The sequence below is a fragment of the Geotrypetes seraphini genome, chromosome 2 (assembly GCF_902459505.1).
Source record: "Geotrypetes seraphini chromosome 2, aGeoSer1.1, whole genome shotgun sequence".
In the NCBI taxonomy this organism is placed as follows: Eukaryota; Metazoa; Chordata; class Amphibia; order Gymnophiona; family Dermophiidae; genus Geotrypetes; species Geotrypetes seraphini.
In genome coordinates, this window is record NC_047085.1 from 523,369,029 (window position 1) to 523,387,856 (window position 18,828).

At 42.1% G+C, this 18,828-nt stretch overlaps 1 protein-coding gene across 3 annotated transcripts in view; it reads left to right on the forward strand.

Moving 5' to 3' along the window:
* The window catches only part of LOC117354743 (zinc finger protein 160-like), a 29,455-nt gene extending 12,102 nt beyond the window's left edge, over positions 1-17,353 (forward strand). Inside the window, exons 1-3 of one of the 3 annotated variants that reach the window (XM_033932690.1) lie at positions 2,014-2,128; positions 3,032-3,148; positions 13,594-17,353. In XM_033932690.1, coding sequence (XP_033788581.1) covers positions 2,023-2,128; positions 3,032-3,148; positions 13,594-16,724 — 3,354 coding nt within the window. In that variant the 5' untranslated portion in view covers positions 2,014-2,022 and the 3' untranslated portion in view covers positions 16,725-17,353. Of the gene's footprint in view, positions 1-2,013; positions 2,129-3,031; positions 3,149-13,593 lie in introns of those variants that run through there. The other 2 variants (XM_033932688.1, XM_033932689.1) reach the window with 2 other exon arrangements.
* The last annotated feature ends 1,475 nt before the right edge of the window (positions 17,354-18,828 follow it).

Here is an 18,828-nt window from a genome sequence, read left to right on the forward strand (position 1 = left end):
CTATCTCACCACTTTTTCAGAATCTTCATTTGTCTCTGTCCTTGTCTTTACCCCATGTTCACCATTTACCCTTTCAATGTCTTTATCTCCCCCCCCCACACTTTTTCAGCATTACTTCTATGTCTCTATTTCACCTCCTCTTCATGTCCCCTCTGTATCTCTATCCTTATTCAGTAGGTCCTGCTTACTCTTTCTCTTCTTTGTGTCACTATCTCCATTTTCAGCTTTCCCCCCTTTTCCTTTGTTACTGCACCCTGTAGCTAGAATCTTTCCACCCTCCCTCCACTCCGGCCCAGCCCAGTATGAAATATTTCCTTTTGTTTCCCTCCCCTCTCTCTTTCTCTCTCTCTTCTGCTCCCTCACCCACGAGTCCTGCATCTGGCCCTCTCCCTTCTACCTGCACCTGGCAAAACCCCCCTGCTCCGTGGCTCTCTTAAGCAAGTCGTCAGCAGCGGTGATCAAGACAAGCTGCCGACATCGAGGCCTTCCCTCTACGAGTCCCGCCTTTGTGGAAAAAGGAAGTTGAAACAAGCGGGACTCGCAGAGGGTAGGCCCCGACGTCAGAAGCTTGTGTCGATCGCTGCTGCTGAGTTGCCGAAGAGAGCCGCGGAGCAGGGGATGTGGCCGGAAGCAGGTAGAAGGGAGAGGGAGATAGGAAGGCTGTAGATCTCCGGAGCATGACACCGACCCCGGCCAGGATGATTTCTTTTTCAGGCACCTTACAAGTCCAGCGTCGCGGCGGGAAATAGCCATGCTGAGCAGTGAGCTCAGCACTACACAGATGAAAGCCTTGCTTGCTGATTGGTCTGGCGGCACGGCGGGGCGGGGCCGCCGGACCAATCAGCAAGCAAGGCTTTCATCTGTGTATGTGCTGAGCTCACTGCTCAGCATGGCTATTTCCCGCCGCGACGCTGGACTTGTAAGGTGCATGCCTGCGTGACACACTACCGGAGCCGCAGCAAAGGTGGAAAAGAGCCGCATGCGGCTCTGGAGCCGCAGGTTGCTGACCCCCGCACTAAGGACATGGGAAGGAAGAACTGGGCTACTAAGGACATAGGAGGCACTGAGGGCACTAAGGACATAGGAAGGGGGCCACTGAGAGACAGGCAGGCATGGCACAACAGAGAAATACAGAGACAGAAAGAAAGACAGACAGACAGCATCCAAGGAGAGACAAAGAAAAACAACAACCCCAAAATAGATGTCTACTCTAGCACCCGTTAATGTAGTAACATACATAATCTAGAGTTAACAATTTGCCATAGTTATAGCACAAGCTTTTATCCTAACTCGACGCATCCAGAGGAACTTGTACCAATATACATTTCTTTGTAACCTATCGGTCGTGGGAGTTAGGTGGTGGAGTCCTTCAAGGGATCTGATCTGCGTGGCAGTCGATTTCCAGTGGCTCGGTATGAAGTGGGAGTACGGATGTCGTTTGGCGGTGGGGTGGAGGGGGGGCATTTTGAGAGGTATTTCATCTTGGGAGCACGCACGGAGGAAACTTTGCCGTCACGTAGCCCAGCGCCAGGTAGTGCAAGGTTTTGAACGCTAGCATCCGGTTAAACGGGATGAATACTTTGATTTGCTTTGGCATCTAATTTATGGTCTATAATATCTGAGAACGTTTCTATTTAGGGATGCATAAGCTAACTCCTCTCTTCTTACACACTCAGGCTCGGGGCGATCACCTGAGAGACGCTCAATGGTTTTCCCCACTATCCTTTATAGTTTCAAGTTTATTTAAATTTTGATATACCACATAATTAATGTCTAAGCGGTGTCCAATGAAATTTAAAAATCAGGACTATCACATGCTAATTCACAAACAGAGACAAAACATTTTTATACATATGGTAAGGGGTGGGATGGGGGGAATAACCTTATTCCTCACAATCATGTCTGTGTGAAGTCTCATGATCTCTCTATAGCACCCTCTAATTCAAAATTGTAAGCCACCTAGAAGGTGGGGGTATGAAATTTAAATCAACTTGAAACTTGGGGTTTTTTTGGTCACTTAGGATGTTGTGTTTTGGTCTCGGTCTCCACCTGCTGGTCACAGTGAGATATTACCCATCAGTAAAGAATTGTACCGGTCTAGAGAAGCTAACAGAAAGAAAATTAGCAGGTAAGAACCTAATTTCTCCTTTTGTCACTGAGAATGTTGTGTTGATACGGGTTTTTAGTTTTGATTCCTGTAATGTTGCAAAAACACACCTTCCAGTTATAAGTGCCAACACTTCAATATGGAAGCTGCCGAGTCAATGTTACTCTTTTTCTGTCACGTTAATTCGTAAACTGGCTGCTCCCACTACACATGTCCTCCGGTACCTCCAAATATGTACTCTATAAAAGACTCTGTGTGGCATTGCCTTTTGTAAAATACAGGGAGAATTGAACACTTTCTGACCCAGACATCCCATAAGAACATAAGAAATGCCTTCACCGGATCAGACCCTAGGTCCATCTAGTCCGGCGACCTGCACAAGCAGAGGCCAATCCAGGTGTTCCCTGCTGAAGACCTTGTTTACCCAGAACCCTCAATGTGATTTGCAAGAAGGTGTACATCCAACTTGGTCTCCGACACAGTATTCCAAGTGTGGTCTGACCATTGCTCTGTAAAGCGACATTATGACGCCCGCTGATCTACTCGTGATCCCCTCCTTTATCATGCCCAACATCCTGTTTGCTTTCTTTGCCGCCGCTGCACATTGAGCCGACGGCTTCAGGCTCTTGTCTATCAGTACCCCCTGATCCCTTTCTTGCTCGCTCTTTCCCAATGCTGCACCTAACATTTTGTATTCATGTTCCTTGTTTTTCTTACCCAGGTGCATCACTTTGCATTTTTCTATATTAAACTTCATCTGCCACTTTTCCGCCCATTTCTCTAGCTGGTTCAAATCTCTCTGTTCCGATCTCTACCTACTCGAGCTTGGATTTAAAAAGGGAACAATCCAAACTCCAGCCATGAAACACTAGATAAACAGTCATCTAATAAGTGACCACAATATGTTCTTATTTATATCCTCAGGAACGGAATATCAAAAGATCGATCCTGATCTATCATCAAGGATAACGCAAAAGGAAAAGCCGTCTGTCTGGGATCCCCAGGAGTCGGCAGAAAGAGAAGTTACTCCTACATACACAGGTGAGTAATAATAAATATTATACATAGCAAGAGAAGGCATTGATGAACAGCGATGAGTAAGAATAGAATTTGTTATATAGAGGAACATTTTGAAAATACAGATTTAGAGACAGTACAGAGCCCAGAGGAGTATTAATACATACTTTCTAGTACAAAAGGCAAGTGAGTGTTCATAGAAACATGATGGCAGATACAGGCCAATGGCCCATCCATAAGAATAGCCTAACTGGGTCAGACCAATAGTCCATCAAGCCCAGTAGCCCGTTCTCATGGTGGCCAAAACCCAAAGAGTAGCAACATTCCATGCTATTGATCCAGGGTAACCAGAGGCTTCCCCCGTGTTTTATTAACATATTATGGACTTTTCCTCCAGGAACTTGTCCAAACTTTTCTTAAAACCAGCTTCGCTATCCACTCTTACCATATCCTCTGTCAAATGCATTCCACAGCTTAACTATTCTCCGAGTGAAAAAAATTTCCTCCTATTGGTTTTAAAAGTATTTCCCTGTAACTTCATTGAATGTCCCCTAGTCTTTGTGAAAAATCGATCCACTTGTGCCCGCTCTACTCCACTCAGGATTTTGTAGACTTCAATCCTATCTCCCCTCAGCCGTCTCTTTTCCAAGCTGAAAAGCCCTAACCGTTTTAGTCTTTCCTCATACGAGAGGCGTTTCATCCCCTTTATCATCTTGGTCGCTCTTCTTTGAACCTTTTCTAGCGCCATTATATCTTTCTTGAGATAAGGAGACCAGATTGAACGCAATGCTCCAGGTAAGGTCGCACCATGGAACAATACAGGGGCATTATGACATTCTTAGTCTTGCTAATCATCCCTTTTTTAATAATTCCTAGCATCCTGTTTGTTTTTTTGGATGCTGCTGCACATTGGGCGGAAGGTTTCATCGTATTGTCTACAATGACACCCAGATCCTTTTCTTGGGGGCTAACCCCCAAGGTGGACCTTAGCATCCGTTAACTGTGATTCAGGTTATTTTTCCCAATGTGCATCACTTTGTATTTGTCCACATTAAATTTCATCTGCCACTTGGACACCCAGTCATCCAATTTCCTAAGGTCCGCCTGCAATTTTTCATAATCTGCATGCGTTTCAACAATTTTGAACAATTTAGTGCAAATTTAATCACCTCACTCATCGTTCCAATTTCTAGATCATTTATAAATAAGTTAAATAGCACTGGTCCCGGTGGTGGAGTATTTGCTGATTGGGAAACTAGGGGCTTAGTGTGTGTGGGTCAATTGTGGGATCCGGTTTTGGGACGTATTCGACCCTTTACAGAGCTCCGGGGCAGGTTTGGCTTTGGGGTCAGAGATTTGTTTCCTTACCTGCAAGTGGTTCATTATATCAGGGCCTCGGGTCTTTTGAGGGAACTGAGGGGGGGTAAGACTCCCTTTGAGCTTTTGCTAGGACCGGTGCTCAGGAGGGGAGCTCTCTCTGCTATATATAGATGCCTCAATTGTCGGGGGACCCCACATTCCTACATGAGGGCATGGGAGGGTGATTGGGGCTCTGATATATCCTGGGACACCTGGGGGGATATCTGGTCAGAGATTTCTTCGGTGGGTATAGCGGCCTTGTTGATCGAAAATGGATACAAGGTTCTCTTTCGTTGGTATTATACCCCTCAGGTGGTGGCTCGTTGGCAGGGAGGTGCAAGTGCTCTTTGTTGGCGGGGCTGTGGGGAGGAGGGTACCTATTTCCATATGTGGTGGCAGTGTGAGCGGGTGTCTGGTTCTGGATTGGGATTTTTTCTCGGGTGTCTCGGATCCTGGATATCCCCATTCCGGTGGATTGGCGACATGCCTTGTTGTTCTGGCATCAATTGGATTTAGCTTGGGGTGATTCTATGTTTTGTAAGTTGGCCTTCACTGCTGCTAGATTAGCTATTGCTTCCCTTTGGAACCAGGTGCGCCCTCCCACGTGGGCTATGGTGGAGCATCGCTTGCTTACTTGGCAACTTCTTTACCACTTAACAGCCCTTCGCCATGGTAAACTCCATGGCTATGCTCATATTTGGCGCAGATTTCGGGCTTCTGTGGGGATCAGTGGCAGGGGTGGAATGGGGCACTGAGTTGACCATGGGGCTGGACTGGGATGGCGGAGACTAAGGGGAACCTTTATTTATATCCCTATTCCATTTTTTGGGTTTTTTTTTTCTGGTTTTGGATGCTTCTCGACCTAATTGGGTGTTGTGGGAATTGTGTTTTGTCCCGGGGGGGGGGGGGGGGGGGGAATTTGACTGCGTCTTGGTGGGTTTTGTAGTTTGTTATTGTTAGATTAGAAACATAGAAACATAGAAAAAGACGGCAGAAAAGGGCTATAGCCCACCAAGTCTGCCCACTCCAAATACCCGCCCTCTGATTTCACTCCCCTAGGGATCCCCTGTGAATATCCCACCTTCTCTTAAAGTCCGACACGCTGTTGGCCTCAATCACCTGCAGTGGGAGTTTGTTCCAATGATCCACCACTCTTTCAGTGAAGAAGTATTTTCTGGAGTCGCTATGGAACTTCCCTCCCCTGATTTTTAGCGGATGCCCCCTGGTGTTCGAGGGTCCCATGAGGTAGAAGATATCTTCTTCCGACTCGATACGGCCCGTGATGTACTTAAACGTTTCAATCATATCACCCCTCTCTCTTCGTTCCTCAAGTGAGTACAGCCTCAGTTTATTCAGTCTTTCTTCATACGTGAGATCTTTGAGCCCCCAGACCATCTTTGTGGCCATTCGCTGAACCGACTCGATTCTCTGCACATCCTTCCGGTAGTGAGGTCTCCAGAATTGAACGCAGTACTCCAAGTGAGGCCTCACCATGGTCCTGTACAGCGGCATCATAACTTCAGGTCTCCTGCTGACAAAACCTCTACGAATACAACCCATCATTTGCCTTGCCTTGGAGGTAGCTTTCTCCACTTGATTTGCAACCTTCATGTTATCACTAATGATCACCCCTAGATCTCGTTCCGTCGTGGTCCTGGCCAAGGTCTCACCATTTAGTATGTAAGTTCTGTGCGGGTTTTTCTTTCCCAGGTGCATTACCTTACACTTTTTAGCATTGAAGCCTAGCTGCCATGTTGCTGACCACCGTTCCAGCAGCAGTAGATCCTGTGTCATATTATCAGGCATGGTGTTTTTACCTACTATGTTGCAAAGTTTGGCGTCGTCGGCGAACAGTGATACCCTTCCTCTAAGTCCTTGGGTCATATCTCTTATGAATAGGTTGAATAGAATCGGGCCCAAGACCGACCCCTGCGGCACTCCACTGATCACGCCTGACATTTTGGACGGGGTACCGTTTACCACCACCCTCTGAAGTCTACCACTCAGCCAGATTGGGGGGATTACATTTGTATTTGTTCTTGATTACACTTTGGGTGTTATTTGGAGTGTGGTTGCTTGCACTTTATTTTCTTGCTGCTGTATTCTATATGTTTATGTTATGTTTGAGGTGTATCTCAATAAAAGCTGTTATTTAAAAAAAAAAAAAAAATAGCACTGGTCCCAATATAGACCCCTGCGGCACTCCACTGTTTACTCTCCTAATCCACAACTGAACTTTGCCACCTATCCCATGACATTTCAATTTTCTCAGGAGACTCTCATGAGGATCTTTGTTGAAAGCTTTCTGACAGTCTAGATCAGTGTCTCTCAAACTCCAGCACACTAAAAAGAGCAAAACCAACAAAAAATTAAACCTCTCCCCCCCCCCCTTTTATGAAGCCACGTTCAGGTTTTTATTGCAGGCCATGGGAGTAAAAGCTATGATGCTCATAAAATTTCTATGAGAGTTACTGTGGCCTGTGATTAAAAAAAAGCCCTAATGTGCCTTCATAAAAGTGTGTGTGTGTAGGGGGGGGTTAAATTTGAGAATTATTTAAAGTTCTTGTATGGGTAATTTTAACAATGGTGAAACTAAAGTAAATAGAATTGAATAGATAATCAAGGCGATGGATGTGCTTGTTTTTGAGGGCAAATTAACTCAAAACATGGCTCGATAATCGAGAAGCAAACACGCATTCAGTGGTGAAGCAAGGGAGAGAGGCACCCGGGTTCCCATCGATGCCCTCCCCAGCCCCATCCTACACCAAATCATCACATATGGGACACAGACGGTGCAAATCTGTCCAGTACCGGTCTTAGTTCTTTAATTTACATTCTTTGTTTTCTAATTAGAGATCCTCTGCGTTTATCCCACGCTTTTTTGAATTCTATCACCATTTTCCTCTCCCTCGGGATGGGAATTCCAGGCATCTACCACCCTCTCCATGAAAAAGAATTTCCTAACATTGCTCCTGAGTCTTCCTCCCTGCAACCTCAAATTATGTCCTCTGGTTTTACCATTTTCTCTTCTCTGGAAAAGACTTGGTTCTATATTAATGGCTTTCAAGTATTTAAATGTCTGAATCATATCTTCTCTGTCCTTCCTCTCCTCCAGAGTAGACATATTTAGGTCTTCCAGTCGCTTTTCCCTTGGCTGAATCCAAGCTGATGTTTGTCTCTGTGTTGCATAACTTTATTCTTTGTAATAGTTTCCACTAGCTTGCTGGCACTGAAGTCAGGCTTTCTGGTCTGTAATTTCTTGGATCACCCCTGGATTCATTGGCCATCCTGCAATCTTTAGACACGATGGATGATTTTAATGACAGTTTACAGATCATTAACAACAAATCAGCAATTTCATGTTTGAGTTCTTTTAGTACCCATGTGTGTATACCATCTGGACCAGGTGATTTATCACTCTTTTATTATTGATTTTGCTCAGTACATCTTTCAGGTTTAATGATATTTCTTTCAGATCCTCTATATCGTCCATCTTTAAAACCATTTCTGGTACAAGTAAATCTCTTATATCTTCGGTAAAGACCGAAGCAAAGAATTCATTCAATTTCTCTGTTATGGCGTTGTTCTCTCTCGGTGCCCCTTGATGATCTAATGCAAATCTGAGCTTTTCAAACTGCAATCTGTTTATTTGCTCAAGTTCTTCAATTGCAGTTTTTTTTTTTCTAGGATACGAATCTTGCCTGCCCATTCTGGGACTATGATCTTTGAAAGGTTTACATTTTTTCCACATGCCTTTTATTGAGCTGTGTTGCTGAGCAGTGCGAGCTACAGGCAGAGTCACCCGTAGGAATAGAATGGGCGGCTCGGCATTTAGCTCGCACTGCTCAGCAATGCATCTTTGTGGCAGGGAGAAGTCAGGAAAATCCGTCCTAATTTCCCCATTGCAACCTTTCCCCCAGGTTTGATGTTTGAATTGCAGCTTTAACTCCTTCACGGGGAACTTCTACCTCCAACCCGAGACAGGCCATAGCTCAGTTACAACCCTAAAGTAAAAGCGAGTGGTGAGTGGGGATAGGGGAGGTGTAACCCATACAGTCACCTTCTGGGCAGACTGGATGGGTCATGCTAATATTTTTTCTGCCATCAGTTCCTATGTATCCAAGCTCCTGATAATGATAGCTACCGTATCTTTCGCTCTATAAGACGCACTTTTTTTCCACCCAAAAGTGGGTGGAAATGTCGGTACGTCTTATGCAGCGAAGACGCACACAACATGCTGGCCATTCACTAGATAGAAACGCAGAAACATAGAGTATGACGGCAGAAAAGGGCCGTTGGCCCAACAAGTCTGCCCACTCGAAGAACCCTCCCTCTAAGAATTTCCTGGAGCGAACCCACATGTTTATCCCATCGTCTGTTGAAGTCGAGTGTGTTACTGGCCTCAACTACCTGACCATTCCATCGATCAACCACTCTTTCGGTGAAGAAGTATTTCCTGACATCACCATGAAATCTCCCACCCTTGAGTTTGAGCGGATGCCCTCTGGTTGCCATGGGCCCCGTAAGGAAGAAGATATCTTCCTCCACCTCAATACGGCCCGTAAGATATTTGAATATCTCTATCATGTCACCCCTTTCTCTGCGTTCTTCGAGAGAATATAACTGCAGCCTGCTTAGACATTCTTCATATGGGAGATCCTTCAGTCCTGAGACCATCTTGGTGGCTGTAAGCTGAACTGACTCCATTCTCTTCACATCCTTTTGATAATATGGCCTCCAAAACTGAACACAGTACTCCAGATGAGGTCTCACCATCGACCTGTACAACAGCATTATGACTTCAGCTTACGGCTGATAAAACTTCTCCGGATGCAACCTAAAATTTGTCTAGCCTTAGCAGTTTTCATATCTTCACTAATGATTACACCCAGGTCTCATTCTGCGATGGTTCTTGTTAAGTTTTCACCATTCAGGGTGTATGTTCTGCAGGGGTTTTTGCTACACTTTTTGGCATTAAAACTCAGTTGCCAAGTATTAGACCATCGTTCCAGTAAAAGTAGGTCCTGCCTCATAGTGTCTGACACAGTTGCGCTGTCGGGCTCGGTTGCGCTGCCCACAATGTTGCATAGTTTAGTATCATCCACAAATAATGCAATTTTACCTCGAAGTCCCTGAGGTAGATCCCTTACAAAGATATTAAATAGTATCGGACCTAAAACCGAGCCCTGTGGCACTCCACTGGTCACTTCCGACATTTCCGAGGGAGTACCATTTACTACCACCCTCTGAAGTCTGCCACTAAGCCAGTCTTTAACCCATGCAGTCAATGTATCTCCCAGACCCATCGTATTCATCTTGTTTAATAACCTACGGTGTGGGACACTATCAAAAGCCTTACTGAAGTCTAAATACATAATATCCAGGGATTGCCCCCATCCAGTAGCTTCATTACCCAGTCAAAGAAGCTTATCAGATTGGTTTGACAAGACCTTCCCTTTGTAAATCCATGCTAGTGGGGATCCCTCAGTCTTTCATTATCCAGAAACGTATCCAATCTGTTTTTAATCAACGTTTCCACACTATTGATGTGAGACTCACCTGTCTGTAATTTTCAGCCTCCAACCTGCTTCCCTTTTTGTGAAGCGGAATGACGTTAGCAGTTTTCCAGTCCAAGGGGACTTTTCCCTTGCTTAGGGAAAGATTGAAAAGCGCGGCTAACGGTTCCGCCAGGACATCTCTTAATTCCCAAAGTACTCTGGGGTGTAGGTTATCTGGCCCTATGGCTTTGTTTACTTTTAGCTTCGATAGTTTGTGATAGACGTTGCTCTCTGTGAATTCAAAATCTCGGAATGGGTCCTCCGAGCACCCTCTTGTCTGTAGCTGCGGCTCGAATCCCGGCGCCTCACGGGTAAAGACCAAGTAGAAGTAGCTGTTGAGTAGTTCGGCTTTATCTAAGTCTGAGTCTACAAAGTTACCGTCGGGTTTCCTTAGGCGCACAATCCCGTCTGTGTTCTTTCTTCTGTCGCTAACATATTTGAAAAAGAATTTATCCCCTAGCTATATTTTCTTCCATCCGGAGTTTGGCATCTCCTGTTTTAACAGTTCTAGATTTCACCAGATAGGTTTCTTTAGCTTCCGGTCGCTGTGATTGTTTACTAGTTCAGAGATCTCCGTGGAGAACCATTGGGGTCTATTATTTCTCCGTCATTTACTCACGGTTTTTATGTAGAGTTTGGTTGCTTCTTGCAGGGTGGATTTCAGGGTTCACCATAGTACCTCCACACTGTTCATCATGTCCTGATTTTGCAGTGCCTCGTAGACAAAATCTCCCATGCTCTGGAAGTTAGTTCCCTTAAAATTTAGAACCTTTGTCGATGTATTTGACCTAGTAACTCCCTTCCTGAGGTGAAACCACACCATGTTGTGGTCACTGGAGGCCAAAGCAAAACTTCTGGGACACTGGAATGCTGCCTGCCTCACTCTTTCACTGGACAGGCCCACCCAACTGACACCGGTACACGGTTGACCCTTTCTCCTGCTGGACCAGCTGAAGCAATCTGCCACTGATGGGGAAACAATGCGCCGGAATCCAGCGGCCCAGGAGTTCCCAGCCACACACGCTGTCTGATCACGCCTGCTGAGCCTGCCCGAAAGGCTGACGCCTGCCTCGCCATTCAGGCAGCGGCATGCACCTGCCTTTTTCACCGCTCTTCCTCTCATTGCCGCAGCCGTCCAGGTACGATGAATTTAGTAATCGATTTTACAAAATCTTGTTTTCAGCTTTAATTCTGAACATGAGAATTCAGTCTAGCTCAGAAAGGAAAGGGTTTTAAATCTGTGGAACACATCCTTGAGTGGAATGATATTTTTAAATTAATTAGCAGCAGCTGTAGATTATCTTGGGATCTCAGGGCCTGCCTGGGGACATAGGGCTTTAGGAAATCTAATAGATATTTTGGATGATATATAGTCTCTTAAGGGGCTAAATGTATTGTATATAACATGGGCGTAAATGCTTTCTATGTCTGATGGATATAAATATACAAAAGAGGTAGTGTGTGATTTTGGCCAGAAATGGAGACCACAGGCCCCAATCTCTTCTTGGGATCCTTTGGTGGACCACAGATGTTTCAGTGAGGCAAAAAATTAAATTTAATCATGGATGGACTAGGTAAAGAGGATCCTTGGTCATAAAAAAAAGTGTAATATCTGAGATGATTTAGTATAGGCCACTTTTCTGTAAAATATCCAAAATGGATAACAGCAGAGTAAAATATAATTAAACAGGTGCTGCTGTAGGTAGGGAAATGAGCAGACAGATGGATCTAACCCTATCCCTGCCCGTCCTGTGCCCTGTACCAGCCTAACACTAGACCACCAGAGGGGGGACAGGGTGTAGAGCCTGGCAGGGAGAATTTGGTTCAGAATGTTTTTTTCTTGTTTTCCTCCTCTAAATCTAGGGTGCGTCTTATGGTCAGGTATGTCTTATGGAGCGAAAAATACGGTAATTGATAGAGGGATGGTTGTATCCCTATCTGACAATTCCAATCCCAAAATGATTTCTATGGTTACTAACACTTGCTTAATGCCACCTTCTTTTCTTCCCCCCCTTAAAAAAAGATTTTTATTAATAATTAATCCTTAATATTTCTTATTTTACAAGGAACCATGACATACAATTTGCCACAGAATTGTGATTTTTCAAGCTCTTATGATATAGTTTTATGAGAGATATATAATATTCAGGATAGATTATTATGAAAGATCTTTTTTCTGTTATCATATGATCTGTTGTACTGCCAAGTTCTTTAGTCAGTCAGCACTTCACGGCATACAGAGAAATACACCAGGTTATACTGATTTATTTGTTACATAAACTTGCTAGCAGTTATATACAAAGCACAGATGATTTAGACATAAATTGCAGAGGTGTAATACACAGAAAGCATAAATAATTCAGAATGATCTCACCATGATTGGGGACAACACTGATTCCTCGCAGCTGGGGAATCCTCCCTTGTAAAAGGACAGCCGATGGACCAGGTACAATCACGGGACTTCTCCTTTAGTAGCGCGATAATGGATTCCACAGGAAAAAACCCAAGACTGTAAATTTATATTCTTTATCAGCTGACTCACATCCTGCTTTTGCTCTGTATTTCTGCAATAATCACAGAGCGAAAGCATGGTTCACAAAACAAACTGTTTCCTACAATTCCCTATATGGCCATATCCTATGACTGTTTCCTATAATTCCTTATATGGTCATGATATTCACAATCCAAACTACCCAAGTGGCCCGAAATATAAATATTAATATAGAAGATACAACCCACTAAATATGAGAGGTGCAACGAAACTTAACTCCTAATCCAGGAAAAGGCCTCAGAATTGGAGCCTACGCGTAGTCCTATCATGGACTGCACTGTCAGCGTAGTATACCACTCCAAGCTCCAATCATAGGCCAAAAAACCTGGAACTTAAAGGATCTTATTTTATTTATTATGTGTTATTTTTATATTTTTCTCATTTGATAGATTTAAACCCTAAAAATCCATACTAAAATGTTCATATCAAAAATGTTTTTAAATAATTTTAAATGGACCATAAGGAATAAACTCTGTTCTTACAGCCTTACTTTAAATCAGGGGTGTCAAAGTCGATCCTCGAGGGCCGCAATCCAGTCGGGTTTTCAGGATTTCCCCAATGAATATGCATGAGATCTATGTGCATGCACTGCTTTCAATGCATATTCATTGGGGAAATTCTGAAAACCCGACTGGATTGCGGCCCACGAGGACCGACTTCGACACCTGTGCTTTAAATAAATGACATACAAACGTTGCAACTTCTCAAGGTTAGAGAAATGAGAGGCAACATAGTTACTTGTAATCAACAGTTTTCAATGTAATTTTAAGATTCACTTATCTTAAGCAATGTTCAGTGTGGCTTAAGAGATCATTCGCAGTATCATGCCTGTGCACTGGCTATGCCGCCGACGCGGCAGCGTTTCGTGGACAGTAATGTAAGTCCACTGCTTCAGGGCTAATAGCCAAAATACATTAAGGCATTGCGAGCTTTCAGATTACCAGACATGGCTGCACATCTGTCTTGCTTGGACTTTTTATATATGTCTTCTTGTATTATAGCAGGTTATGAGTTTGGCCAGGAAAAGGAGAAAGAGGAGAAACCAGAACAGCGCTCTTTAAAGTGGAGACTGCACCCAACACAGGTGGATGTTATTCTAGAGACCATGAAGAAAGAAACCAGAAGACGACATTTGGAATCGGAGACGAATCAGAAAAAGCCTACAGGAAACTCACCAAGTGGAGTTCTTGATGGTGAGAGAAGAGGCAAGGGTCTCACAAACATCCCTGAGCACCAGAGATGCTCAAGAGCAAAGCAACCATCCCACTATATGAGTAATAACAGAGAACAAATGACTTCTAACCTCCATAACAGACATCTGAGAACAAAGAGACCCTTCCAAAACAACAGTGAGGAAGATCCCTCCGTAGACTGTTCAGATCCTTCAGCTGATTATGTGGGAGCTGTCAGTAAAGTAACATCTCCCGGCATGAAAGAAGATCCCCAGAAACAAGAGAGACCCGATACATATACTGAGCAAAAGAGACATTCCAAACAATTCTCAAATCTTGCACAAAATCAGAGCCTAGGTGGAGAGGGACTATTTCAGAGTACTGCATGTGAAGAAAAGTTCAACGGGGAAAAAGAAAATCACCAAAAACACAAATCATTCCAGTGTAGTGAATGTGAAAAATGTTTTGTATATAAATCACAGCTCACAATTCATCAGAAAGTTCACAAAGGAGAAAAATCATATCAATGTTCTGTACGTGATAAAAGATTCAGTCAAATATTTCAGTTGAAACAACATGAATTTCAGATCACTAGAATGAAACAAGCCCATGAAATGAACCTCGAGAGAGTGAAGCCATTTAAATGTTCTGAATGTGGTAAGAGCTTCAATGTTAAAAGTGTCCTCACAATTCATGAAAGAAGCCATACTGGAGAGAAACCATATAAATGTTCTGAATGTTGTAAGAGCTTCAAACAAAAATGCCACCTCAGAATTCATGAACGAATCCACACTGGAGAAAAACCATATAAATGCTCTCAATGTGATAAAAAGTTCAGTTATAAAAATGTTCTCAGAACTCATGAAGAAATCCACACTGTAGAGAAACTGTATAAATGTTCTGAATGTAATAAAAGCTTTAATCAGAAATGTACCCTCAGAGTTCATAAAAGAATCCACACTGGAGAAAAACCATATAAATGTTCTCAATGTGATAAAAGCTTTAATCAGAAATCTAACCTCAGAGTTCATGAAAGAATCCACCACACTAGAGATGGCCTCAGACTTCATGAAAGAATGCACATGGAAGAAAAACCATATAAATGTTCTGAATGTGATAAAAAGTTCAGTAATAAAGGTAACCTCACAATTCATGAAAGAATCCACACTGGAGAAAAACCTTATAAATGTTCTGAATGTGATAAAAGCTTTAATCACAAATCTATCCTCAGAGTTCATGAAAGAAGCCACACTGGAGAAAAACCATATAAATGTTCTCAATGTGATAAAAAGTTCAGTTATAAAAATGTCCTCAGCATTCATGAACAAATCCACACTAGAGATAAAACATATGACCTCAGACTTCATGAAAGAATCCACACTGGAGAAAAACCAAATAAATGTTCTGAATGTGATAAAAGCTTTAATCAAAAGCGACACCTCAGACTTCATGAAAGAATCCACACTGGAGAAAAACCGTATAAATGTTCTGAATGTGATAAAAGCTTTAATCAAAAGCGACACCTCAGACTTCATGAAAGAATCCACACTGGAGAAAAACCGTATAATTGTTCTGAATGTGATAAAAGCTTTAATCAAAAACGACACCTCAGACTACATGAAAGAATCCACACTGGAGAAAAACCGTATAAATGTTCTGAATGTAACAAAAGCTTTAATCAAAAACAATACCTCAGAATTCATGAAAGAATCCATACTGGAGAAAAACCGTATAAATGTTCTGAATGTAACAAAAGCTTTAATCAAAAACACCACCTCAGAAGTCATGAAAGAATCCACACAGGAGAAAAACCGTATAAATGTTCTGAATGTGATAGAAAGTTCAGTTACAAAAGTGACCTCAGAATTCATGAAAGAATCCACACTGGAGAAAAACCGTATAAATGTTCTGAATGTGATAAAAGGTTCAGCAGTAAAAAAGTCCTCATAAGTCATGAAAGAATCCACACGGGAGAAAAACCATATAAATGTTCTGAATGTAATAAAAAGTTCAGTAATAAAAGTGACCTCCGAATTCATAAAAGAATCCACACTGGGGAAAAACCATATAAATGTTCTGAATGTAGTAAGAGCTTCAGATCAAAATATGACCTCAGAGTCCATGAAAGAAGCCACACTGGAGAAAAACCATATAAATGTTCTGAATGTGATAAAAAGTTCAGTAAAAAAAGCGGCCTCAGAATTCATGAAAGAATCCACACTAGAGAAAAACCATATAAATGTTCTGAATGTGATAAATCCTTCAATAATATAGCTAGCCTCATAAGTCATGAAAGACCCCATGCTGGAGTAAAACCATATAAATGTTCTGAGTGTGATCAAAGCTTTAATCAAAAATGTACTTTCAGGATTCACAAAAGGAGCCACATTGGAGTAAAAATATATCAATGTTCTGAATGTGATAATAGCTTCAAACTAAAAGAACAGCTCATGGTTCATGAAAAAATCCACACTGGAGCAAAACCATATAAATGTTCTGAATGTGATAAATGCTTCAATTCTAAACATCAACTCAGAACTCATGAAAGAGCCCACACTGGAGAAAGACCATATAAATGTTCTGAATGTTATAAAAACTTCAATTCTAAACGTTACCTTAAAATTCATGAAAACGTCCACATTAGAGAAAACCCATATAAATGTTCTAAATGTGATAAGACCTTCAATTTTAAAAGTGAACTCAGAATTCATGAAACAATCCACTTTGAAGAGAAAATGTATAAATGTTCTGAATGTGAAAAAACCTTCAATTTTAAAAGTGAGCTCAGAATTCATCAAAGAACCCACACTGAAAAAAAACATATAAATGTTCGGAATATGGTAGAAGCTTCAATCAAAGACATACTCTCAGAATTCATCAAAGAATCCAGACTGGAGGAAAACCATATAAATGGGGGAGAGTGCAGCACAGTGGTTAAAGCTCCAGCCTTAGCACCCTGAGGTTGTGGGTTCAAACCCACACTGCTTCTTGTGACCCTGGGCAAGTCACCTCATCTCCCCATTGCCCCAGGGTCACAAGAAGCAGTGCGGGTTTGAATGGGAGATAAACTATGCAAATATTCTGATTATGATAAAAGCTTCAATCCACAATGAAAAAAAAACAAGTAAATGTTCTCAATGTGATAAAAGCTTTAAAAAATGTACTCTCAGAATTCATGAACAAATATATGGAGGATTAAAGCCATATAAATGTTCTGAATGTGAAAAAAGCTTTATTTATAAAAGTGACCTCAGAATTCATTAAAAAAAATCTACACTAGAGAAAAATCATTTAAATGTTCTGAATGTGACAAAAACTTCAATTTTAAAAAATCAACTCAATATTTATGAAATAACCCACACTGGAAAAGAAGCATATACATATTCTGAATATGGGAAAAGCTTTCATTGAAAGAATCCATACTGCTGGGTACATTAGCCTAAGAGATTTGTAGGAAAAGAAGAGATTATAGAGAATGACATGGTGACAAAATTCATCACCGTTCCCGTCCCTGCGGATAACCGCGGGAAACCATCTTCATGTCATTCTTTAAGGAGAGAGGGAAGAATCAGAGTATGAATGGCCACAACCACTGACCCGCAAGCTTTGCTTTGAAGAATGCTGGTGTAGAAGGACCGAGGTCGAAATAGACACTAGAAAATGACATGGGATTATTTCCCGCGGTTATCTGCGGGGACGGGAATGGTGATGAATTTTGTCACCGTGTCATTCTCTAATTATGATTACATGGTACATCCCTATTCTGTCGGATAAAAAGCTGCAAGAAAACAGACCTAGTGGTAAAAAATAAAAAAGATCAACATTGGCAATGCTGCTGGTTGCCATTCCTTGAAGCAGGAACATATTTGTGGATAATCCCCAAGGAAGCTGGAGGGTGAAACTTAGATCTAAGTTGGGAACAAAAGAATGGTGGAGCATCTGTCTTTTGTATGCTGAAAACAATTTTAATGGAACAGTTGTATTGGAGATTGTGTTAAGACATCTGTAATCTAAGTTATTAACCATTTTCTGTTTAATTTACCCGAGACTGCTAGATGTGGACATGATAAATAACAGTGTCCTTGTAGCTTATTGAAGTTACATGAATATAGGGTTGTAATAGTTTTCTGAACACATTACAAAATTTTATCACTGAATTATTTGAAGAAACTCTTTTTGTGTTAGCTAATAATTATTTGGGACTCTATGTTTGATACCATAGGTGAATTTTCTCAGTTCTTGATTTCAGTGCATCCTATTATATGATTTATGGAAAAGTCTAAAAGACCAGAATGGCATTAATTCATAGAGGTGTCAGTCCCTGTGAATCCCACAGAGAGAGGGAAAATCCTCAAATACCAAGAAAGCAGTCTGAGACCAAGAAAACCTGGCTGAAAGATACAGCAATATTTCCCACTGTTTTTGGAGCCACAGGCTTGATTAAAAAGAACTTCAAAACCGCTTTCTATGACACAATGCAAGTATTAGCAGTTAATTTGGGGAGACTGATTTCATACTCCACATGCCGTGACTTAGGAGGGAGCAAAACTACCCCTCTTGGAAAAAGTGCCTTCAAGGGGCCATAGTGCTCCTGTGCTCACTCTCAGCATCTATCCTTCACGAATGACATCATGAACGCGTGACCTGCAGAAACAATGGGGAAAGCTGCAGTAATTGCAAATTTTACTAGTAGAAGGGCTCCTTATCGTTGTACTCTAAAATCAGTACATGAATTTTTGAAACATTGGGTTATAGCAGGAATTCCTTGGAAGGCTAAACCTGTCACTCTCAGACCATGTCTCAAAATTAGTGTCTTCATCCTTCTATTTCCTCCGCCAACTAAAGTGCAGCCTTGCCTATTTTTCAGAAAGCGATTTTGCTCAGCTACTCTATGCGAATGTATTATTACATTACATTAGAGATTTCTATTCCGCCATTACCTTGCGGTTCAAGGCGGATTACATAAGAGTTATAAATGGTGGGTTACAATGGAAGATCATTGGTGATTTCTAGAGAAGATGAGGAGTAGAACAGGTAGTATCTGTGAGGCAGGAAGAAGGTGGG